The sequence below is a fragment of the Melospiza melodia genome, chromosome 3 (assembly GCF_035770615.1).
Source record: "Melospiza melodia melodia isolate bMelMel2 chromosome 3, bMelMel2.pri, whole genome shotgun sequence".
NCBI lineage: Eukaryota > Metazoa > Chordata > Aves > Passeriformes > Passerellidae > Melospiza > Melospiza melodia.
The window spans coordinates 61,629,544-61,655,423 of record NC_086196.1 but is presented as its reverse complement, the minus strand read 5'-3'; the positions used below and the strand labels follow the sequence as shown (position 1 = coordinate 61,655,423).

The following is a 25,880-nucleotide window of genomic DNA, read 5'->3' as shown; positions in this document are numbered from 1 at the left end:
GTGCTGCCCTCTCCTCCCGCCCCGGGCCGAGCCGCCTCTCCAGCGCCGGGGGCGGCGGCGGCGGCAGCGGGGCCGATGGTGGCGGCGCGGCAGCAGCGGCGGCGGCGGCGGCGCTGGGGGGTGCTGGTGCTGCTGGCGGCGTACGTGGGATACCTGGGGCTGGGCGCCGTCGTGCTGCAGGCGCTGGAGCGGCCGGCCGAGGTGCAGGCGGCCCAGAACCTCCTCCAGCAGCACTGGGAGCTGCTGGGCAACCACACCTGCCTGCAGGGGCCCGCCCTGCAGCGGCTCATCGAGGTGAGCCCGGGCGCGCCGGGAGCTCCGCGCCCGCTGGGGCTGCGGGGCAGCGCTGCCTTCCGCCCGCGGGGGGAGCGGCACCAACCGCGCCTCCAGCCCCAGAGTAACTTTAACAAAGAACCAACAAAAACCAGCAAACTTTTTCCTTGTGTAAGTGTGTACGCGCGCTCATCCCGAAGGAGCCGCCCGCGGCGTGGGAGGTTTCCGTGGGCAGCCGCCTCGGGCGCGTCGCTCCGTGCCCGGGACGCGCCGGGCTCCGCACCCCGCGCTGCGGCCGCCGGTGCTCCCCGCTGATGGAGAGATGCTCTCGGTCTCCGCCGCCCTCCCACCAGCCGCGGCGTTCGCGGGTTTGGAGCGCCGCCGGATGACCGAAGGCAGGCGGTGGTGGAGTGTCCCGTTACGTGACAATTACCTGCGGTTAATTACAGGCGGTTTAGGTTTGCTCTTGCACTTCGGAAACTGTGACGTCTTGCAAGCGGTAAATTCTAATGGGAAGGCTTTGTCGTGGTAAATTTAGTTGATGTGTATACGTCTGTCAGACTCTTTCCATCTTCTGCTTGTTTAAAGGGAAAGTCCTTATGTCTCTTAAGTTATCCTTAAAAATGCTTCTGACGATATTTGTAGGATGGTTGCAAAATGTAAAGCAACAACAAATGCAGTTTTACGAAAGTACAGATGGTTGAATTTTTATGATACAGATTCGAGCTAAGTGACATAAGTGGGTTCTCTCTTTGCTCGGCTTTTGCCTGAAAAAGAAAAACCTGCAATATTGAAGTGTCTTGAGTACTTACCCAAACCCTTTGATTTCAGTAGGTGCTGATAGTTGAGTATGTACTTCTTGCTTTGAGGCTTTACTCATCTGCTTCAGATAGGTGCTGCCATCACAAAGAAAACCTGGGGTTGTTTTGTTTTGATGAGTTTTTGTTTGTTTGTAAAAGCAGTGTATGACGATGACTGAAACCATAGCAGCTGGTCACTGCAGTTCAAAGGCTCTAAAAGAGACTTGGAACTTGAATATATACTTTTTTTCTTTTCTCTTCATCAGAGAGGAAAATACAAAAGCCACCAAATAGGATAATCATGGGTGTTTCAGCAAGGCTCTGGCAGACAAAATTATGCTGATTCCTTATGTCATACTCTCGTCCCTTGGCTTTCTGAGTGGTATATTCTTTGTTGGCAGACAGTAGTACAGTGATCATATGCTATAAATTTGGGCCTTTGTAAGCTACTGAAGTACCCACTTTTATTACTTATGGTGTGTGCTATGCTATCTGTGGAATTTAAACAGAGAGAAGTGAGAAATAGAGCAGAGAAGATCAGTCTGGCATTTCATAAAGCTGAATCTTAGTTAAGCTTCATTCAGCACTGGTCCATTGTGTAGTGAGCACCTGGTATGACGCTTGCCCAGGGGTTGCAAGCCCTTGGTGAGTGATGGTAATGAGGTGCTAGTAATGGAGAGAAGATAATCACAACTAAATAGGTAGAAATGTCATTCTGTCGGTTTGTTTTACTGCAGCATGACCTCTACGTGTTCTTGATACCCCGAGAATAGGAAAACCCCTCAAATCCCTTTAGACCGGAGGTTGTGACAATATGCCGTGTGAATACTTAATTGTGACTGAGCAAGCCCTTGGTGGGAAAGTTACAAATAAGCTTTGTTTCATTTTATGCAGTGTCCATGTGTGCCTTCATGCTCTGAGAAGCCATACTCTGTTTGAATGGCTTTGTGTGTTATTTTGAATAACTTTAATGCTGAGAAATTAATCCTCAAAAATCCACAGAACTGATGCTTGCCTATACTCTTTTCTAATTTCCTAGGCAGCAATCACTGGCATGCTCTAGGTATGCTCAAAACGAGATGTTTTTGTGTGCAGTAAATTGTTGTTGCACATAGTTTATCAGGCAGTGTCATCACTGGCTCTTTTCAGATAAGAAACTTGTCTTCTAGATACACAGCTGATTATTTCCTAATTAAGAAAGACATAAAGCATGTTTGTGAAAACTTAAAGCAGTGTGTGAATTTTAATTGCCTTGACATTACTGGGAACTCCTCATTGTTTTCTTATAGCTCTCAGATTCCAGATAATGCTAAACTCTGTTTGTTTTAAGTGTATATGGGCCAATATGAAATAAAATCCTAGTTTGCTGAGCAATGTACAAATGTAGTTTTACAACCTGGTTATCACTTAGTTCCTAGTTACCAGCTGGGAGGGGAAATCCACTGTTCCAACCCTTGTGCAGATGGGGGAGCAACAGAGAGCCCCAGCTTTAAGGAGCTAGTGGGAGAGCATGGAGTGAGGATGGTTAGGAGGGAAGCAAAGCAAACAAACCATGCTGCAGTAGCTAGATGAGTGAATTATCATTCAGTAATTTCTATGACTTGGGTCCTTTCCAAGGAGGAAGCAGCCTTCTACTTGACAAAGGAGAGGACAGAATGAGGTGAACATAGCAGACCAACAATAAAAACAACAGTGGAGGAGAATGTGTTAGGAAGCATGTGACATCTGTGGTAGTGGGCCTCTGCTTCTTGTAGCTGGATTTTGTTGGGGCCTCTTGCCTGGAGGAATTGGCCAGCTCTTCCCCTGCAGGAGCAGTTCCACGTTTCCTGGGTAGTCAAAAGTAGCCCATGTGAATGCTTTACATGGAAGCAGATAAACAATGCATAGTCATGTGTTTATGCACACACAGAGGGCACAATGGAGGCACTGTGGGCACAAGTCTCTACAGTGCATCCAGTGATGTTTACTCGAGGAACGCATAAGTTTGACCTTGTTGACCCATGTAACCCCAGGCTATTGTTCTGCCATTGTATACTGTCTGACTGCACAGTGCTCAGCAGGAGCAAGACTAGAGCAGGCCATCCCCATGAGCCACTAGGCGGCATGCAAAGAGGGCAATATCTGCCCTTTTGTTATCGTGATGGTGGTGATCTTTACATGCTGGAATTTCTGGGTGTGAGGTCACATCAAAGGAAGCCCTCAATGGCAAGACTTGGAGAAGATGGCAGCAGATGCCATGGTAGGACAGTTGCAGGTGATACACTTTCAAGTACAATGAAGAAAAGTAGCTGGACTCAGCTGGGGAGAAAAATATCTATGTCCGGGCAAAAATTATGTTGGTTCTAGGTTCTGGAAGTGTCCAGAAAGTAGTGAGGCTGCACACAAAGAGGACACTTTGTATATGGGCATATTTCTTGGGGCTGAGACCCTTTCTGTCCTTTTGGGGTTGGGGACACCTAGACATGCTTTGATGTGAATCACTTCTAGTACAAAAAGTGCTTTACTGCATAGTGTGAGTGTATATGTAGCTCTAGTCCAGCTGAGCTGCCCTCCAAATTCACTCCTTTTCCTGCATTATTTTCAATGTTTACAGGCACTCAGCTGCTGTACTTGCCAGTGTCTCTTTGATCAGATGATTGGCTGTAGGGCCAAGCTTGGAACAGCACTTTTTTGTGTTACCTATTACCATGGCATCCCTTTCATGCTATCCTTCCTTTTTTTTTTTTTTTTTGATAGAAACCTTTTGTGTTGTATACATACTTCCCTAGTACAGATGTTTCCTATACTTATTATGTTGTTCTGTTGGTTTTCTATTGTAGATATATAATGCTATTTAAATACAGTTTCTTTCATAAAATGAGAAAATGAAAGCTGAGCTATTTTTTTTTTTCTTATACCTAGAAAGATGTAAGGTTTAGTGAAAAGGGCCTAATGCTAAAGGGCAGGTTATAAACTAAATGGCTACAGGTGGATCTAGATACTCTTATCTCCAGAGTCAACAGCTAGAGGTACACAGAGAGTTTGAGTAGATGTTTACAAGAGCAATGAGATCCCACGTGACTGAAAGATCCTCATCAATACCTTGGCTTGTACTGACATTGAACCAGCAGAGAATTGTGACAGCTGTCAGGAAATAAAACCCTGCAAACACAGTTTACTAAAATAATCTTGCACTCAAATGATGCAACAGGAAGGGGTGAGCATCAGAGATCACCTGCCAGTGGTGAGGGCCTTTAAGGAACAGCACTGACTCCTGGTATTGTGGAGCTGTAATATCTATATGGAACCCAATTTGGTCACATTAGCTTGTCACAGGGTTGATCCTCTGTAATTATTTTTCCCAACTTTGTGCTTATCAAAATGTACTACTGCTTTGCTTAAGCTACAGCCAATTCATTATTTTTCCGACCTGTTGGTTAAAAGAGCTGTAGGTGCCTTACCAAGAACATGCATTCTGTGCTAATAATACCATCTTCTAGCATACAATTGACAGCAGTTGTTGAAGGTAAAATCATTATTCTGTAAGGCAGTAGGCTGGCACTATGTCATCAGACTTCTTGGAAGGTGATGAGAAGACATACTGATGACCTGTTTCTGGTTAGTTGGCTCAGCCCTAGGTCTTCTGGTAGTGTCCAGCACCTAGGTTCAAAAAGAGAAAGGCAAGGGAAAAAGCACAGCAGCCTATTATATCATACCTCTGCCTAGAGAGATAGGTTCTTTTGATATTATCAAATTCCCAGTTACAGCTGGTCAGGCTTGGTGGGAAATAACAAGGGAGTGTAGCCAGCTGCATTTGAGTGGTGAGTGTCTCAATAATTTGCCCTACCAGAAGATTTGAGACCCACAACTAGCAGTGAATAGCTAAAGACTGGGGGTGTCTTCTAAAAAGAGAAATGGTAATTGTTGTCAGTTGTTTGAAGATGTGAGTTATTCTTATACATATTGTTTTTAATACTTTATCTTTTTTAATGCAGTTAAAAGAAAAACAACTAGGGAAAGAAATCTTCAGTTTTACATGGATAATACAATGCAACAGTTCTGTGTTCTGTAAATTATACAGGCAGCTTCTTTGAACTTCTTTCAACAGGCCCTGCCTATTTCTGTTGCAGCCCAGCTGTTGTAATTGGGGTTTGGGAAGTGACTGGAATTCAGCAACATTTTTTCTCATGAATCATGCCACAGGTTCTTCCTTGATATAAAAGCTTAATTTTCAGAAAAAGTACTAGTGGTTCGCAGTAGCATTGGTTGCAGCATTGCTGCACTAGGCTACATCTTTTGTTCCTCTCCTGTTGCTAAGTCTAGATGAAATCTAGAAACTGTAGTGCACATCCAGCTGTGAAGTAAAAGTGCTTTTGCTCTCAGGGTTCCTTTGGTATTGAGGAGCTAGTGCCAATTACATTGGCAAACATTGCTGGGGAGATGGGGGAGCAGTTTCTTGATCTGCTCTGAGGTTATTCAAGTGGCATAAAATTAAGGAAAAAAAAAAAAAACCCAACACTATGAATTCAAAAGAAAACCCAGCTGGGTGTTTTGTTTGTTTGTTTTTTGGTGGGGGTTTTTTGTGCCAGTTCTTTCAGGCAGAATTCATATAAATTTCCTCTCCAGACAAAGACAAGGGATCAGAGCTCATGGCTGGGAGGAAAAGTGGGATCAATAATCTATTTGTCAATTATTTGGAAATGAATTGACCTTTGTCTTTGCAATCTGAGACCAAGGTTAATGTTAACCATTTTCTTCTCATTTACATCTGGTATCCTGTGAGGCATAAATGAATGTTTATATGCCAACATTGCACAGAATTTCCAGTGCACAAAGTTTGTGAGTTGTTTTCTCATTAATCTAAATGGTAGTTTGGTGCCTTTTGAACACCTTATTTTCCTCCTTTATATGTTGCAAAGGTGAGGAAATTGTCTGTAAGGAGGCAAGCCATTTTCAGGAGTTCATGTATGCCCTGGAAAAGTTGATTTCTGTATATGAATATATAAAATTCAACTAAACTTAAGAATAAAGTTTCTTATACCAGTCCATTTTTGCCTTCTTTGAGAACTGCTTTCAAATACACTTAGTAAATACTCCTTTTGCCTTTAAAGGTATCTCAGGATTACTGTCACCTCTGGCCAGAATGCCACAGTTCAGAAGTAGGGGACAAGAGCAGTGACAGGAGCCACAGTTTATAAAAAGGTCATTTTTATGACTCTTTCCCTGATGTTTTCCTCCAGAAAAAAAAAAAAAAATCATGAATTCTTATGGATATATTTGGTAGGGTCATAAGCTTTTGGGGCTTTGCTTTCATCATTTTCACTTAACTTGCTCATCTTGGGGAGGGCAGGCAGATTAGAATCAGTCTGTTTAATCATTATATAAAGCTTATTTTTTGCTGTAAAGATTATGGGAGGAAAGAGAAGCATAGTGTTCTGAAGAAAGATTGTAAAGAACATAGTGCCTCAGTTTACATATACACATTCATTCATTCTCTACTGCTGACCTTAAATACCTTTTCTGAAAGCTGTATGCTGGTCATATGCTGTTGTGACTCAGTGCAGAGGCGAAAGACTGAATTTTTAGCTGGTGTCAATGAGGTCAGATTAACTAATGGTCCTTCCTTTTGCAGCACTTGGTGATCAGAAGCTGTGCTGCAGCCACAGGCAGGTGGTGGGGGGCCCACATGTGGTGATAACTGTGGAGGAGAGGGAGTGTAAGCTGAGAAAGCTGGGAGTTGCCCAGAGCTGATAACACAGCAAACATGGTCAATGAGACTTACGGGTATGGCTGAAGGATAGAGTGGCTCTGCAGCAAATACAAAAGAACAAAAAACCTACAGTTTTGGGGGAGGAAGATGCAATACTCAAACGTCAAGTGGAAATAAAAATGTAGTTGTTGGGGCTGGGTTTTGGTGGTTTGTTTTTTTTTTTTTGTTTTGGAGTTGGTTTCTTTTAGCTAGACAGTATGAACAGATCTTTTGAGTGTAATTCAAAATCTGTGGTTGAATTTTTGCTAGTATGACTACTGGTTGAATTTTTGCTGGTAATAACTACTTTGGGTTTATTGCTGCAAAGCTGAGTAGAACTGGTAAAACTCCAGTATAGGTGAGTCTTGCATTATCAGTCATCTGTAGAGGTGCAGCCCCAGAGCTGTGAAGGGTTAAAATTCAGGCTGTAGGAGTGATTTAATTTTTTTAGTTTCTTTTTTTGACTCTGATAAGGAAGCTGTGGTAACATTGTGTTTGGGTGTTCCTGCAGAAAGAACCAGCAACTGGAAAGGATAGGAAAGGACAGGGAAGGAAAGGAGTATTGCCATCCTAAAATAAGTGTGATAAGGGAGTCAACAGAAATCCACAGCTTCCTCACAGGGTTACTCCTTAGCTTGAATTCAAGCAGGGAGTTCCTTGCAGAAATATGCACAAAGCAGGCTTTTGTACTGGGATGTAATCTAACATAGAGCTTGTATTTGCAAGCATGAGTTTATGCCATTTCTAACTGAAACTTCAGAGCTTACACTTGACAAAGGTGGAGCTGGAAGCTCAAGTTGACTCTTCTGAGGCATTGTTTTCTAACAAAGGTAACAAGATAGGCATCTACATTTTAAATAAACCTCTTTGAGTGGATGTCATGCTGGTGTTCTAATCACCAGCTATGGCAATATTAAGGAGCACCAAGCAAAGCCTACTTGATGAGAAAATGCAGCAGCCTGCAAATGAAGTTTCATTGGCCCATGAAGGTCTAAGAATTTAAAATCTCAATTTATAAATCCCGTAGGAGTTACAATAATTCCCACAAAACTTTTATCTGTAGTTTAAAATTATGTAAGTATTGTCAGCTAAAGATGCAGTAGTCACTGCAAACTTTAAATTATTACCACTTTAGAGAGGGGGAAGTAAGTGCAGAGAAGTGAAACAATGGTTTTATGTTGTACAGCTTGTCTGTCAGTAGAAACCAAAGAACCACTGCATTCTGGTTTTTCCTGGTATTTTACCCACCCACCTGTTTCCTTTCTGCTTTCTGAATTGCACATGACCTTTAAAGTTCCCAAAATATCAAGCCCAAGCTCTGCAACTTCAATATTTTTTGTGTTGTTGTGGTATCTGAGGTCTTAGGTTAGACAGATAACTGCTTTTGAACACTGGATTTAAGATGCTGCTTCTACTAGTGCCTTTTAATGCATTAGGTTTTGAGGCAAACACTGTACAAATCTCCTAGTCCTCTATCCTAATCAGTGTACAAATCAGCCTAATTAAGAGAAAAAGGAAAACCCCTAGGATTTCACCTCAAAGCAATCATAAAGTAAAACAAAGGTTTTGGGTCTCAAAAAGGCTGGCTAAGGAAACTAAGCACTTATGCAACATTTGTGATTCACTTTCTTTTCCCCTGATCCCACAGGCTAAAATATACTTCAAATTTACTTGAAAATCCATAGCAGAGACATATCAACACCTCTTCAATGGAAAAAGCAGGGAGAATTCAGCTGTTCTGCTAGAGTATTTATCAGCTCGGTTTTTTCCTGTGTTCTCTCTAAAATTATAAACTATTTTTAATTTTTCTTTGAAGAAGAGCTATAGCCTAAAGTCTAAAGAACAAGAGCAAAAGTCTAAAGGAATATAGTAAATTGGGGAGAATATTCACTGGTATCTCCCTGAATGCTCGGTCAGCCTTCAGGAGTTTGCAATCCAATGACTTCCTGTGCCAGAAGTAATTTCTGTGCATTAATAGCCATCAATGGATTTCTCTTTCATGAATCTGCCCCCATGGGCACATCTGCAGGAAGGCAAGCTCCATTAGTTCTACAATTCTCAGAAGAGTCAATCTTTAGTTTTCTGTCATCGTTGTTGCTATGTCAAAGGTTGATTCTAGACAGTATAATAAAACATTTTTTACTTTAGGAAAACAAAGACTGTATCCTTATCTCCAACCACTGTGAATCTTCCCTTTTAAGGGTGGTAATAGGTAGCTCTTTCTTCCTAACAGTAATGAGCTTGACATTTTTTCTGGGAGTGTTGTTTTATTTAAGTGGCTTTGATTGGCATGAATATTCAGTGCTCCCCATTGGGCTGGCTTCAACAGGTGGGTGGGCCTAGTGGTTAATGATGTTCTCTGGTTATTTGATAACAAGATGTAACAAATAAATGCTTAGAGACTTCTTGCTGAAAGGGCTTGGAGACCTCAGCAAGCACACCAAGTGCCTCACAAAGTACCAGGAACAGAAAACAGCTGGCATGCTGCAAGCTCAGGGCCCGCTCTTTGCCAGTGAGTCACGGTTCCGTGGTACTTCCTTCCCACTGACAGCAGTGCAGGTCACTGTGCATTTAGGGCAGGTGCTGTGCCCTGTCTTCAGAGCCTCAAGACACATCCTGCGCTTCCTGGCAGTATCATCACTGCCTGGGGAAGGTCTACAGTGACCCTGGGATTCTGAGTTGTTACGAGTCACTGCAAAGCTGGCTCACAACTGCTCAGCCTCTTGCTTCTAATCCAAGCAAAACAGAAGTGCTGCAAAAATGTGAAATTAGACATTTAATGACTTGGTTACTGCTGCTTGCATCTCACATGATGTCTTTTGCAGGCTCTTTGTTTCTCTTTTCTGCATGAAGGTTTTTCCATTTCTATGGGCCAGTTGTGCTGCAGGTCCTTGCAATCCTCTCTGGTTCTTAAGTGTTTTTGGCTTTAAAAACTTAATGTTGAGTGTAGTATTATCTAATGCTGAGCTTGTATCAGCAAGACATCAGGCAGGAGAATGGAGAACGAACATGGTGCATGTTTGAGTTTTTCAAGTATCCCTGATCCAGCTGATAATAAGTTATACAAGAACTGGACTGTTGCTGTTCCAGCAGGTATATATGTGTTCAAGACTAACAACTGCAGAGATCACAGTTTACAGAAGGAAATTTGGAATAAAATATCAAGCTTTTTATTTCAAATTTAACTACTGGTTTCTGGAGGGGGGAAAAGTAGGTCATCTGTATAATTTTCTAGCGTCTCTCTTGCCATTTAACTTACTTTGGGAGTTATTTTATGTTCATGCACACTGATTCCTGTCTAGGCTATTGTCTGCAGAGTTTCTTACACTTCTTAAACCAAAGGTCAAATATTGTCAGCCTACACCCCATGTAACCTGACAAACTTCAATGCAGACACCAGACCTGGAAGAAGAACAATGAGTGGGGGAATTACACACAATTGTTCAAAACAAATCCTTCTGAAGGCTTTTGAGGCAACCTTTTCTCTCTCTTTTGGTTTTTTTATTTTGGTTTTTTTTTCCAGGGGTAGTTGCATGGAAAAGGGAAGCAGGGCTTCGTTCTTTTATGTCACTAATGCTATATACAAAAGCTTTTTTTTTGAGTTGCCCCACTCAACATTACAGCAACAAATCACAGAAGGAAGCAAAATGCAATAAAACATGTGTGGTCCTTAGCCATTCTCAGAGCACAGGCTCTCTGCTCTGTCTCATAATTTAGAATTTAATAGATTATAGTATGACTCTGAGGGGTTTAGGTTGCCTTCAGTTATGAGTAAATCAAGATATTGCTGAGAATGCATTATCAAACAGTGTTTATTGCTTAGAAAAATGTGTTGATTTCTGAGCTGCTCCTTCATCTTAGTGTGAGAATTAGTAGCTACAGAGAAAAGAGAGGATGATCCTTTTAGTTAAGCTGCTGCTTGGGACCCTGGAAACACTTTTTAATTCACAGCCTTGTATAATATATAAATAATGTAAATTATGTAGAGCACGTTACATCAGTAAAATGGGGCAAAGCTTCCTCACTTTGCAGGTTTGATGTGCCAGTTTGTTTGGTGGATGTATAAACTACAATTCCTTTGCAAAACCAAAACCTGATCAAAATCTGAGTGTGATTCCTTTTATTATCAGTGGTGAAAGTTTTATCAGCAGTCTTTTTTGTTAGGATGGGGACAGTACTATTTAGTATCTGCATGTCTTTTTCAGAGGTGATGAATTTTATGTGTTCTTGGTTATACTTTGCATTCAAAGATAATTTACTGTGAAGTGTGAAATGTTTAGTGTTCATGCCGTGAGTGATGTTGTTTTGGACACAACTATCATTGATTTTGTTGGCATGGGAAGGTATAGTCAGATGTGGGCACTGTTAAGACATCTCATATCTTATTTTGTCATAACTCTGCGCACTTCAGCTAGTGACTTCTAAGTCTTTCCCAGGAGGATTGAACAGAATTGGGCATAATGCTAATCTGATGTGTTCATTCCCATTTGTAGTCCCAATGTGGGGACATATTGGCCAACCTGAGTAGTCTCAGTCTCCTATAACACACCAGATGCATTCCTCTCCAGTCCAGGGGGCTTCCCTGCAAGGGATCTGTGTCATTTACACATGCAGGTATATTTGTTCCTCTGGGACTTCTGCCATTGGAATATCCCATCTGGAAGCATTTCATTTTCCTAATGAATATGTCATAAGGCAGTCTTAATTATTGTCTGTCTAGGCCTTCTCTAGTTAGATCTTACCCTCCAATCTCTTCCACATTTATCTATATAATCTACCATGTGCATGTGCAACTTTATTGTATTGCTGTAGGTGCCCTTTTCTTAGAAGCAATATGCTGGCTTTGGCTTTTCTGACCTTGCAGCCCTTTGGTCTCTAAGGCACCAGAGATCCTCTACTAAAAGGGAAACAACAGAATCAGAAGTGGTTGTAGTTTGGGATTTTACGAGCCAGATGTGGAAATGCCAGTCACATGAACTTGCCTTAAAGGGGTTTGTGGGATCTTATGCTATTGTCTCTTTGCAGGGTATCATCCAAGCCTACAAGAGTGGCATAACCCTCCAGGGAAACACCACTAGCCTGGGCAGGTGGGACTACAGTGGGTCTTTCTTCTTCTCCATATCTGCAATAACAACCATAGGTAAGAGTTCCCTGCTTACAGGGCTGCCTCATAGGTGGGAAAAGAGTGGGAATGAGGGCCTGTACTCAGCTGCTGCTCCAGCACTGTGTGGGCCCCTGGAGCTTGCAGTAGGGAAGCACCCATGACCCCAGCCCTAGGAGTGCTTTGTCAGTGCCTTGTCAGTGATCTCTAACTGATCAGACACAGGCATAATTAGCTCAGGACATATTCCTGCTAAGTTACATGGCTTCTGGGGCCTGAACGTCATGGTACTGCACTGCCTGGACTTTCCCAAGTCTTGTCCCACTCTGAGAGGTCTGAAGTGAGTTGTGCATTGAAAGGGCTTTTACTATCACAAGGACAGGAATGATTTTGGAAAACTTTTTATGCTGGCTATTGCATCTCCAGAGACTGTATTTATGAATTATTCCTCCTTATTGCTGCCTGTATTAGATGAGGACCTGCTTCTTCAAGTGGAAGTTAAATAACTGGGTAAACATCACAATTCAGTTGACTCAGGTTTCAGCAAATGGATAATGCAAAGCCACGAAGAAATGATGGAAATCAGTAGGGGGAGGAAAAGGGGAAAAAATAAAATGTACTGGGTACAGAACTAGTTAAGGCAGATGCTGTTAATTATTGTCAGTTTGTGTCCCCTGTCCCCAAAACCATTAATAACTTGCCCTGATGTCTTTTTCTTATGGTGTGACCCAGTATTAAAAAAAACATGGAGGGGAGAGCATGTGGAGAGATGGTTATTGAGTATCAAAAATCCCTCATGGGTTTCTTGATTTGTCAGCTGTCTTGGATTTTAAGAACATTTTTAAATCAAGATTTTTCTTTTTGTACCCAAATGGAACCTTCTTTTGATTTCTGATTGTTTTTGAAGATGCATTGGCTCCAGAACACTGAGCCCTCAGGCATGAGCTCAAAGAGAGGGTTTGTGGGTTTTCTGTGGGGGTGGAGGCGAGTGGGTGGTGGTGTGTCATCTTGCTGTGACTCAGTACATCTTTCTGCCCTGCTCCTTTGCACGTTGCTCTGGTTGGGAACACACTTTCAGTGTGCTGCACTGCCAGGCAAGGGAAGCACCAGATGATGGCAGTGGAGGCTCATCAGACCGGATTGCTCAGGCTCTGGGTTTCCAGCAGAGCCTGGTCAGTTCCTTCCCGCCTTTGGTACAAAGCAGCATCTGCTCAGAGCTGCTTTGCGTGCCTCAGCAGTGAATCCTGACGAGTTCCTAAGCCATCAGAGTGACTGTTTCACCATGGCCAATTTAAGTTAATGATATTCAGGAATAATCAAATTTATCATGTTAAAATATAAGGGGATGTTGGCAGAGACCTAGACTAAGCATTTCTGTTCTTCTATACTAAGAGTAGCTGCTAAACTACCCCAACCCCCTGCCCCCACTCCCCTCTTTTTGTAATTCCTGGCCCCGATGGCTGTAGGGGAGGAGGACAGGACAGGGCATGACACAACTGAGTTGGTAACAGAGGCAATTGGAAATTGAAAAGAACCAAATCTTGCAGCTCTTTATCTCATGATTTTAAAGCTGGTGCTATGACTCTAGAGACTTGTTAATGATTTTCAATTGCAGATATGAGAATGACATACGAGCCGCTTCTATGCAGAAAACTTCAGAGGACTGGACCCTTCGCTCTGCTTTTTCAAGTGAAATTGTTAGTTGCATGCAGATTAGTGTCATAACACTCTGTTGATATGTTGTAGAAGAGAAAACTACAAATGGTTTCACAGAGCTCTATCTTGAGTCTGTTATCATAATCTCTCTTTATGCAAATTCTTGAGGTAGTTGAGGGGTTCAGCCTCGATGAGGATACCACAGTGTGACTGGGAAGGATAATTGATTATGTCAAGAAAAGAGACAAACTTCTTTCCAAAGAACTCAATGAAGTTCAAAGGGGTGAGTCACAATAGGAAACTTCATGTGTAAGATGTGGCAATGAGATAAATGACAATTGAGAAGGCTTCTGGAGATTTTGTAGAGGTTTTAGTGTTCTTACATGGCAAGGAAGGGTTTATCTCAGGCTGTGATTATGGAGCCAATGAAAGCAGGTCCATCTGCACAAGATTAGCCTATAGGACTTAAAACCCAAGGCATTCTGGCAAATGAGTTCCGGAAGGGTAGAGTTAAGATGATAATGCAGAAGAAAGAGTCTCGGGAATTTAGGAGTACTATATAAAGATTTGAAGAATATGGATGACCTCTCTTCCATGTGTTCTAGCTGCTGCAAGTCCTTTGGCCTGTTTGTCTCTTCCACATTTTTTCTTTGTAATTAATGCTATCTATGCCTTGGTGGCTTCTTATGCAAAATAACAACTTTGTGACTCTTGTCCTGTTCTCAAGCAGCACTGCCAAAACCACTATCCCTTTTACCTTAATCGCTTTCCTTTGAGATGCTCTTTCTGTTCTGCCAGCTTCTGTGTTCTACTTTAGGTGCTTTAACCCCCCCTCAGAAGGCTAGGTCCATTTCTCAAGTCCTTACCCCAGAGCACTTTCTCACTGGGATACAGGAGGGGATGTTAACTTCTTTCCCCATTAACACCAGCTGAGGGGTATTAGCTTCTTTCCCCATTTACAAGGTTTAAATCCCCGTGTCTCCTGTTGCAGCATCTTCTGCACTGTATCCTTCTTGCAGTTAAATGAGAGCCTCATCTATTTTCACTACTAGTGATTAGAAGCAGCATGTGAACTTCGCTTAAAAACAAAGCACGTTCTGACCTGCAGGCTGGACATAGTTGGTGCCTCAATTGCACATGTTTAAAGAACAGATATGGATGAACTAAGATCTCTTGTTTAAAGAAGTCCCCCAAATCATGAGATTGCCTCATGGCCAATCTCATTATTTGAATGGAACTGCATTTATAACTTTGGGATGGGCAGCCCTGGCCACCTGCTGATTCTTTCACCCCCCCCTTCTCTACTTTCCTCGTTGCTGTCCTTGACATATCATATCATGCCAGATTTTATGTTATCTCATTTTCTTCAGATTTTTCCATAGGAACCCTTTCTCCAATGCCTTGAGGGGTCATCCTCAGAGTTCCTGTAGAGCTGTAGTAGTAAACATGATTAAAGAAAGAAAAGCTGACTTGCTGCTGGGTTTATCTCTCGGACTTCTTTATCCCTTGCCGACACAAAGTCTCTCCTTTCTATGTTTACTCTCCTCCTACTTAGTTTGGACTAACAGGACAGAGGTCAAAGCAAGTTCAGAGTGGGGCACAAGATCAAAGTTCCTGAAGTCAAACGACCACAGGGTGGTGTAATTTCAGAGAAGGTGCTAGGGAAAGGCTCTTTCTGTAGTCAGTGATGAGGCTGAGCCTAAGAGTAGAAGGAGTATTGTCCTCTCTAGCCTGAATGTCCCACCTAATATAGAGTGGATGGATGCCATTGCCTAGTGCTGTATTGCCGTTTTCTGATAGCACAACCACCAGAATTCAGTTGTGTGAATTTCAAGGGCCCTTTTTTAGATATAAAATGGGACAAGTAAACCGTCTCACCATGAAGAAGGGAAGTTCCTGTTCTTTCCTTCTCTAGTTAGCACAGCACATAGCTCCTAAAAGCAGTATGCCAAAGGACTGGGAGATAACAACAGAGACACTGATCAGGCTATTCAGTGAGTGATGGTATTAACCACCCTGTTACAGACATTTAGTAGTTGCCCCAGAGGATTCCAGTGCAGGGAATAAAATAATAGCAAGTTCAGGGCTGTGAAATTCTGGTAGGGTAAAGATTTGGGCTGCAAGAGTTTTGTGAAAACTCTGGCCTTCTGCAGTGCTGCCCAGTGTCTGGTGGAGTTCCTGAAAAATGGTCAGGTTCCTCCCATTGCTGGCTGACAGTCTGTTGGGGAATTCAGTTAAACTAACTTCATGTCTCAAAGTGGTTACTTGGGACGACTTTCATATTTGAATCCTCTGTGAACCTCAGGATCCTCTTGCATAGGGGAGTTCTCAGCTGAAAATCTGCCACTGTTGATGTGTTGATCTTTTCCCTGCCCTGTGGCAGCTGGCAGAGTTTCTCTATAGGCTTGGCCACTCAGGATGTGGCACAGTGGTCCATGGGAGGTCACTGTGGGTCTGGGGACAGCCACTCACAGCAGCATCCTCTGAGCTATCTCTTGAGCATTGGAAATGGGATCTGCTTTCCTGACTGCATGCTATCTCACCCAGCTGAGCCTAAGCCCACTGTACAGCTTTCAGTGTAGGCACAGCATGAGTCAAAGACTGCAGTACTCATCTGAAGCATTTTTTCACTCATTGGAGGAGTGTGCAACCAAATTTTGTTCTCATCTGGAACTTCATAGGGCTAAAACTCTTAATAACTTCCCTCGTTCAACCTGCCAGGGTCCCAACGAGCTTCCCCATATGAGACACAGTTCCTGAGATTCTGCCACCATTAGCTTTAAAATCAAATTCTTAACATTTTTTGTTTGTTCTAACCATAAAACTGAGAAGCCAATGCCAGCAGTGTGGCTGCTTGGGGATTGTGTCCTGTTTCTGTCCCACATGTACAGGCTCCATGCCTGTAGCATCCTCCCTGGATGGATGAATTGGGAATACCTGACTTCCCATGCCAGCTGTCCTCAGCTGTGTGCAGCTGATAAGTGTTCTTGAACTTAGTGCAGACTTGGTGGATACAATGTAAAATCTCACAAGAAGGTTGAGAAGCCAGCATGTTAATATGTTTTATATAGTTATGGAGACATTCAAGGCAGGAGGCAGGATAGGAACCCCTGACCTGCTGATCTTCAGGTGAATGTAGGTGGTACCAAATGAGCTCTGAAAATCCTAATGCCTGTAAGATCATAAGATAATTCAGGCTTCCTGGTACCTGAGGAGATCTCCAGTGCAACTGTCTGTTAAAGCAGCCAGCTATGAGGTCAGAGCAGGCTAGTGAGTGCTTTGTCAGGGTCACCTTCCAGCTAAGCTGGGGCCATGCTCACATTTTAAGGAACCAGACGAACATTACCATAAGGCTGTGTGAGTGATCAGAAGGTGTGTTTGTGGTTGTTCCACTTTGAAGTACCCAAAGATGTCTTTTCCATCTAAAGTGAATTTTCTTTTTTTTTTTTCCTTCAATGAAACATTTGAATTTTTCATGGAAAAAACCTTTCATTTCTGCTGGATTAAAACATCCAGATTACTTGTAAAGACCACAAGGGAAAGAAATTTTAGATTTCCTGAAAAGTGTTAGAGGAGGAGCTAGTGGTGGGAGGAGCTGGATGGTTTAAGGATTTCATTTCCTTCAGTGCCTGAGAAAATAGGAATATGGCTCACTGAGTATCATCCCAACTGCCAAGCAAGAAGTTTTACTGAGTATTTAAATGTGTAGTGAAAAATAAAATAATTCTGGCATTGGCACCCCTCAGTGCCAACTGCACAGTGGATACCTGGCCCCCATCTTAGATGAATTCCTGATTATTCAAAGCAAAATATTGTCAATAAGAGCAATATGTAAATTTTGGATTAGACCCATGTCTGTAGGAAATGATGGCTTGTATACTTTCAAGTAGGAGAAAAGATGTAATAAAACAAGAAGTATTGCTTCTCTAACCATAGCTTTATCAGTGGTTTTAGCACTCAAACACATTTTTTTGGGGAGATTTGGTTTAATGCTAACCCTGGATTTTTCTGCAGATGAAATTTTTTTTCAGATGTTTTTCAGCCTATGATAGACACATATTGTTCTAAGCACTTTTTGATGAAAATGCTCTTATATCTGGATAGTGAGAACAAATCTTTCATTGTGGGTAGCAGGAAGTTGCAGCTGCCTCAGTTAACTGAGGGCACTGCAAGTACTGTCTTGTGAATGAAAAGATCTTTCACTAATAAGTCTTATCTTCTTAAGAAGTCTACAGAGATTCTGAATCCCTCATGGGCAGGAATGTAATGGGAAAGTAGGGGAAAAATCCTGAATTACTTAATACATGTAACAAAAGCACATGAGTTAAAGCACATGACTATGAGCATTTAGAAATAAAACCATTCTTGTTTCCTCCAAAGAAGCTTAACTTACATTACACCTTATTTTAAAACAAGAGGAGCTATACATGCACTTAATCCAGCTGCTTCAGTGGAAACACACATTTTTGTCTCATTTTTGTCTTTGCAGATTTTAGTGATCATTTCTCAGTGTCTCTTTGCTCAGACATGCACCTGTGACATCCCAGCAGCAGGCTCATGAGGGATGTGACAACTGGCAGTGCAGTCTTAATTTCTGAATCTCGTTCAGATCTTCTAATATCTGGCTCACAATGATTTAAGACACCAGCTAATACTGAAGAGAGGAAGTCCCATTTTCCCATTCCTGCTTAAGTTTTATAACAGTTAAGGTTTATATACAATTAGGTTGGCATTTCTTTGTCTAGTGCAAGAACAAGTGGATGTAACCAGACAGGAGTAAATTTCTGGCCATTTTGCATGATCTAAAGTTTCCTGTGCTATTTGATTATACTTCATATTCTATATAAAAGCTGGTGGGACATGGTTTTTTTGGCATGTGTACAGCAACTGTGTACCAAGTCTTCAGAAAATTGTCTCAAGTTGCTGAATCCAAGGGAGGAGGGACCAGAGAAATCAAATGCAAAGCATGTCTGGTGTTTGGAGGGCTGAGTTTACTGTGCACATTAGACCTTCCTACATCATTCAATTTGCCATTCTAAATTAATTGTAACATACAAGTTAAGTTTAGGTGCCATCCAGCACTATGTGGCATCCCCACAATTCTGAATGCTGCTGTGCTTCGCACAGTGGCCAGAGAACATGGGCCTTTCTTCTTTTACGTTTTTCTGCAGAGAAACTTAGAAATCTGTGGTTAAAAGAACTGCCCAAGACATTCCAGAGTCTTTCAAAACTTGATATAGAAGGAAAAGAAAGGGGAAGGGCTGGGGGAAACCACCTTGGGAATAACTGACCATAAATGATTGTGACTCATCTTCAGCCTCCAGCCCCACAGTAAATGCCCCCCAGCACTTTCTCCAGGGCCAGGTCAGGCCACAAAACACCCTAATCCCATAAGAGAAAAATTGGAACTAATCCACAGAAATGTCACAGCCAGTATGAAATGCATCACACCAGACACATATTTCTGTAATTCACTTAGAAGGGGTCATCTACCAGATGTTCTTGCCTACATGTCTCATTTACCACACTTGTTAGTCTAGAAATGGTGAAAGATGGCAGAAATTAGCAATCATTGAGGAAAAGTGCATTAGCATTGCTAAGAAGGAGTAGCACTGGCATGAAGTCTTAATTTAGCCACTTTTTTTGGACTGTACTTCAAAACATCTAGTTACATAAGAGCACCCTTTCTTTCTGGGGGATGCTCTCCCCCTTCCCAGAGACAGGCTCCTGGGGCTCCATTGGAGGTGGATTGTGTGCCTAAAATTATTGAAGGGGCTGTCCTCTGTGTAATCAAATTTGGGATTTGTGGGGGTGCATTCTTAGGAATAGTTTGCCCCCAGACCATTTTCTGGGTGTAGTTTGCTGACAGTCATGCACAACTAACTGCAGAGTTGGCCATGGTGAGAGATTTTTGTCAGCAAAACCTTGGCCTGTGTAGATGTCCCCAGCTCATAGCAGCACACATTTCTACATTGTTGGTCAGTGGCTTATTGCATCTGGCATGTGACAGAGGTTAGTGAAGAAATGGGACTCTGGAGTTAACCACAGATGTTTGCACTCTCACTTATCTGGGATACAGAGCCCAGCCCTGGGGCCTCTCCCTGCTGGGCACTGCTCACTTGCCCTGAGGCTACAGCACCCAGAGGCAGGGTAGCAAGGCAGCAGTGCAGGGAGCACCTCTGTGCTTGCTGTGCCCCTGGCTGGGCGGTGCTGGGAGGGGGTAGCGTTATTTGTGGTGAAAAGATAATATCCTCTGTGGACATACAACAATCTCTAATGAGCAGAGGTGATTTTGGAATGTAGTCAAGGCCATAGGTCTCTGACTGGCTAACGCAGTGTTGAAATGCTTGTGGTGTGCTAGTTCTCTGTCTTTGAAAGCATCCTGTGAAGTATGCCCTAGTTAAATCTTTCTTGTGGCAGAAGACACTGGAAATTACAAGTGTAAGTCTGCAAATTCATGGGGCATTTTAAAAAGAACATACGTGGAATGAAAACAAGTGATTTTGAAGCCAGAACAATCTGGGGATACAAGCAAGGCTGTGATTGCAAGGCAGGACCTTTTATTCGATCACTTCCTATGATTAGAAGAAAGAGGAAAAATTTAAAACTCCTTTTTCTGTAGGTCAAAAATTGAAGTATTTTACATAGGTTAAATGTAGTTTCTCTGGATATATTGACTCTAGACAATAATTTTGACAATTTAAGATGTATTTGGTACTTGTGGTGCAAAAGAATACACGCCAAGAGGCACTGTTAAGTTCACTAGTCCTGTGGGACAAAGGTAGAAAAGGGTGGTTGTTATAATTAAAACACTATTGTTGTGATTCAGAGACCATCTGACAGCAATGCAGGATCATGTACCAGTAAAGCCCATGCCAACAATGCTTACAGAAATTGAACTAAACGGAAGGTTTGCATTTACGTCAGATCCCAGCCAGGGCAGTGGGCAGGGGAGAGGAAATTGACTGGTAAATGGAAAAGGAACTAAGCAAAATTGGCAGCAAAAGAAATGTTATTTTCTAGCCCACGAGAGGATATGACAAACAATGGATGTAACTTACAGTTATTTATAAAAAAGGTCCTTTTGGAGCAGTGACCTTCTCACCTAACTTCTGTGGGTGATGGAGGTTCACCCCTCCAGGGGGAAGGGGTGTAAGCAGAGACTATTTTAGATTTAAGGCTTCATTAAAGCATTTCATCAAATCCCTTGTCTAGGCTATGGGAACCTGAGCCCCAGCACTGCAGTTGGTCGAATCTTCAGCATCGTGTTTGCACTTTTTGGGATCCCCTTGAACCTTGTACTCCTGAATGAAATTGGGCACCTGATGCTGCTTGGGGTTCAGCATTGTGCCTCTCGCCTAGAGGAGGTGTTTCACTGGCAGGTAAGCAGTATGGGCCAGCATACCTCAAACTAAAAAAAGACATTGTCTGGTATTTGAGATCCTATGACTAACAAGGAGAGCCTGGCTGACTATTTGACTAAAAAGGCAATAATACTCAGGAATAACTGGAAGCAAATAAATTTAGTCTATGACAGCCCTATGAGGTGTCAGATAAGGTTGTTTATTAATTGAGGGAAATTCTGTGATGAATGACTTCCCCTACAGCAACAGAAGTGATAAAGCATGTGAGCAATGCACAGTCCTAGACTATCTAGTCTGTTTGTCATCAGTTTTAGTTAGAATTGCATAAGTTATATGGGAGCATTTGTGGAACAGGCTTTAAACTGGCAGGAATTTAGGACTTATGAAGGTAATGCCAAATTTGTGTTGGCTCAGTGTCAATGTTTAACCTCAGCTGACATCTAAGCACCATGCAGTTACTCACCCCTTCCCAGGGGTCTGGTGAAGAGAATCCAGAAGAGTAAAAAATTCATGGGTTGAGGTAAAGACAGTTTAATAAGTAAAGCAAAAGTTGTGCACACAAGCAAAACCAAAAAAAGGAATTTGTTCACCACTTTCCATCAGCAGGCAGGTGTTCAGCCATTCCCAGGAAAGCAGGACTCCATCGTGCATAACACTTACTTGGGAAGACAAACTCCATCACTCTGAACAGTCCCTGCTTCCTCCTTCCCCCAGCTCTATATGCTGAACATGGTGCTGTATGGTGTGGAATATCCCTTTGGTCACTTGGGCTCAGCTGTCCTGCTGTGTCCCCTCCCAAATTCCCGTGTACCCCCAGCCCACTCAGTGGAGGGGAGGGATGAGAAGCAGAGAAAGCCTTCACACTGTGCAGGGCACTACTCAGCAACAATAAGAACATTCTGTATTACCAACAGTGTTTTCAACAAAAAGCTAAAGCACAACCTCCTACTAACTGCTCTGAAGAAAATAACCATCCCAGCTGAAGCCAGCACACATGCAGGACAGACACACCATTTGTTATAGTGGAATTCAATGAATGTTTGGATGTTTTTGTGGAGTCCATCATCATATCATCATCATCTCTAACTGGAAAACAAGTTGGACTTTCCTTGCTTCCCTTCTTGTGACAATCTTTTTTTTTTTTTTTCCTTCCTCTTTTACCAGAATAAAGCTTCCTTCCTGATGAAGACCTGTGCACTGGTAACTGGCTTGTTATTGTTCCTCCTGCTACCTCCCTTGTTATTCTCTGACAAAGAAGGCTGGTCTTATGAAGAAGGCTTCTACTATTCCTTCATTACCCTCAGCACTATAGGGTTTGGAGACTATGTGATTGGTGAGTTGTTCACATTTCATTGCTGTCACCTACTGAGCAGCAAATCCATGGCACACAAAGTTCCCCACATGGCAGTTTGGCACCTGTAGCAATCCCCAGACCTGATGATCAGTATGTTGTGGTGTGCATTTGGCAGGTGGGAAAAGACATAATTTCTGCCATAGCAATGCCACCTGAGGAAGAACAAAGGCATTGTTTCCCAGTCAGTAAGTGGCACTGAAGTGGCCTGTCCCTTGAATGTCTGCACCACCAGGCAGGAGTGCCATGGTTCAATCACAGTGGTTGCTGAGGGCACACTTATCACACTCCAGTGCCACTCTGCCTCTTCATTAACAGACAGGGACTGTTTCTTCTGTCAAAACCCTAGGTGATTACTTTCTAAAAGGCAACTTAAATCACTTAGGTATAGGCTGTCAGGCACTAGGCACTACTTAGCTTTGGATGCCAAAACCCTTTGCCAGAGGAAATGGGATTGGATCCACACCCACTGCATTTGCTGAAACACAGGACACGCCTCTTTGATAAAGACTTTCTCATTAAAAACAAATTGATTATAGAAACACATGCACTCTTGAATTCCTGAGAGACAGATTTGCTATTCCTATTACAGATTTGCTATTTTCTTTTCTTCATAGCACTCCCTTGATGCTTAGACAATTTAGTGGCATTACCTTAGGACTTGTCTGTAATGCATCAAAGTTATGATTAGAGCTTGTCTAGGCACATGTAAATAAGTTAGGAATAAAGTTAGCTTGGGTAAGGGTAGCCAGATGGAGCTTGACAAAAGCTGGGTCAGCTCAGCATTTTCCTATACTGATTTTACATGCTGAACTCTGCTACAATAGCTTTACTTCTCTCAGTTTCTGGTAATACATTTGGTATTCCTTCCTCTTCCAGGTGTGCCTTCACCTGTGTAGTACCTTTGTAACTGGAATACTGCCATAGAGGCACTAGGTTTGTATGAGAATAATTGAATGTCAGTTGTGGTGTAGAGAGGCTAAACAATTCTGCCTTACAATTCTGTATGAGTGGTTTATGCCTCAAAAATGAGGTTCAAGTGACCTTCACACTGTTTCCTCACTAGTGTGATACAGAGCTGGGAGGAATAAATGACCTGTGGGGAAGCGTCTCTGCAGAAAAGGATCTGGCAGTCTTGATGGGCACCAAGCTGTCCATGATCCTGCAGAGAGTGCCTCTGTGGCCATGAAGACTGGTGATAATTTCAAATTGTCTTCTAAGGTTTGGTTGTTCTTAGAGGCTTTGGGACTTCTCAGGCCTCTTTTCTCCTGCTCTCAGAGACTCTTGCTTATATCTGGTTTAACAAGATACATATAGTGGTGCATAACACCTGCTTACCTCTCTGCCTGCAGGGACCTCTGTTACATGCTAGTAGAGTATTTTGGTGCTGAGTGATAAGCAGAGAAACTAAACTATGCTTGAATGCAAATAATTTCGCTTTGACATGGATGTAATTTGGGATTTGGTTTTTTTTCTCGAGAGTGTTATTTGAATTCCTAAGGAGTACTTAGGCTGTTGCTGACACATGATGAAACATACTTACAGCATCAGTTCACATGCTAAGTGGATGGCATACTTTTGTTTTGTGTAGAAATCACTAATATCCAATGATATTTCAACTGTCTTTGCTTTACATGTAATGTCTCCTTTGAGGCACTCTTGATCCAATGTAGAAATGTTTTGGGTGGTTCTGTTGTAGGGATGAACCCAGATCGCACCTATCCCAGCTGGTACAAGAATGTAATCTCTCTATGGATCCTCTTTGGGATGGCCTGGCTAGCACTGGTTATCAAATTTTGCATCAACATTCTAGAGAGCTCCAGTTACTTCTGTCAGTGCAACAAGAAGAACACGGAGATGGCTGAAGATTTAACGGATGGTAACAAAAATAGCATGACTGGACTTCAGAATGTGGAGATCTGCTATGACAAAGACACAAAAATGAAACCACCAGTTGAGTCTCACTCTTACACAGCTCCTACAGAAGCCCTGTAGGGAAGAAAAATGTTCTCTGTGTTCTGCAGGTTTTAGTGCACCCAAGATGAGCCATTTAGAAATGTGTATGTGGAGCTGCTCTGACCTTGGAATGGGGTGAAGGTTTGCTTATTGAGCTGGAAATGCTTTTATTTTGAATTGAGCAATGACAGAATATTTTAGTTCCAGCACCACCAAGTACTACCAACAGGACTCTTAGCCAAAAGTAGATTTATGGAAATATTACCTGCCCTCCCACCTCAGTCTATGAGGTAATCTTTGACATCCCAGAGCAACACTAGCTGTTGTGCATTTCTTTGCATGATTCTTGCAGTCTCTAGTTATACCTATATAAAAGCAAGTGCCATTTAATGCAGGAAACAAACAGCATATTGCCAAAAGAAATGAAAAGCACTGTTTAAAGCTGTCTGGCAGTCATGGCAGATGTGCACCATCACCTATGTACTTATGCTTAAGAAAGGTAACAAGGTTTTGCTCTCTGATCGTTCAAATGGGGATGGCAATGAGGAAGAGCTCATTAGAGGTGCCTGATAGAAACAGATCATTCAATTTTTTAAAAAGTAATTTCTACGTCAGAAGTCTGCTTACAGAAAGAGCCTGGGAATGCTATTCCTTACTTCAGAACTTATGTGGATTCATTCTTGGAAGTATTTTGCAGACCAAATGTCATCAGCTTAATGCGACAGTTCATTTAGATAAATTTGTATTTTGTCACATCTTGGAAGTCAGAAAAGGAGGACTAGAAGCAATTTTAAAAGTCAGTGGTTCCAACATTTTCCTATCACCAATATTAACAAATTCAGTCTAGAAACAGACTGAATTTTCTTCAGCTATGATCAAGAGATGCTATTGTGATGAACTTCTCATGTCGTTAATGATTAGTGTACTGTACCTGTTCTATCTAAGATCTTATATATAATAACAACTCTTTGATCTGTGGAATGACATGCTTGTTTGGCTTTTGTGTCAGTCATGAAGCAGAACTTGGTTGCGTCTTTTTAGTTCCATTAAATTCTCAAAAATCTTTTTAAATATTATGCCATTTATAAGGGCACAACAGAGTCTAACTCCTGGTGCTGTTTGTATTCCGTTATCTGTTCTTCTCATTTTGTTACTCCTGTTGTGCTATTTGCATCCTAAGCATTAACTTTGAAAACTTCACCATGGCAGCAAACCAGAATGAAGCATTTGATTGAGCCTTCAGCTTTTGCAATGAACTAAGGTCCCATGGGGTTGTAAGAGAAAAGACTGAAAACAGTCTGCTGGAGTACGGGATTGAGGAATTAGAAATATTCATTGCTATATTCACAGAAATGGAGTGAGTGAAAAGTGTGCAGTCTTCAGGAACAAAAGTTCTGAAACATATTTTGTGAAAAAAGTGTTTCCAGAAGAGGTCAGTCTTGAGTATTGATATCTGGCGGAACTGATTACAGGAAAAAATGCAGCAAAAGGATCAGCTGAATGAAATTCAGTCTGCTGACCTTTTTCTAATTGCATAGTACTAAATGTTCTCTCAAATACTGTTTGAAGGGGCAGCATATATCTGGAAGAGGGAGACAGTGGACCTCTTGGATCATACTGATACAAAATAAATACATTTCAAATTTTTGAA

General features: G+C 42.2%; 2 protein-coding genes across 2 annotated transcripts in view; both read left to right on the top strand.

Annotated features, from left to right (window-relative positions):
* The window catches only part of LOC134415950 (potassium channel subfamily K member 16-like), a 25,595-nt gene extending 13,658 nt beyond the window's left edge, over positions 1-11,937 (top strand). The window contains exon 6 of the mRNA XM_063152010.1: positions 11,827-11,937. The gene's annotated coding sequence lies outside the window, so the exon portion shown is untranslated. The remainder of the gene's footprint in view (positions 1-11,826) is intronic.
* KCNK17 (potassium two pore domain channel subfamily K member 17) lies at positions 76-25,880 on the top strand. The gene is made up of 5 exons (XM_063152009.1): positions 76-294; positions 11,827-11,941; positions 20,774-20,940; positions 22,087-22,255; positions 23,973-25,880. Exons 1-5 carry the CDS (start codon positions 76-78, stop codon positions 24,266-24,268), a joined length of 966 nt encoding a protein of 321 aa, XP_063008079.1. The 3' UTR covers positions 24,269-25,880.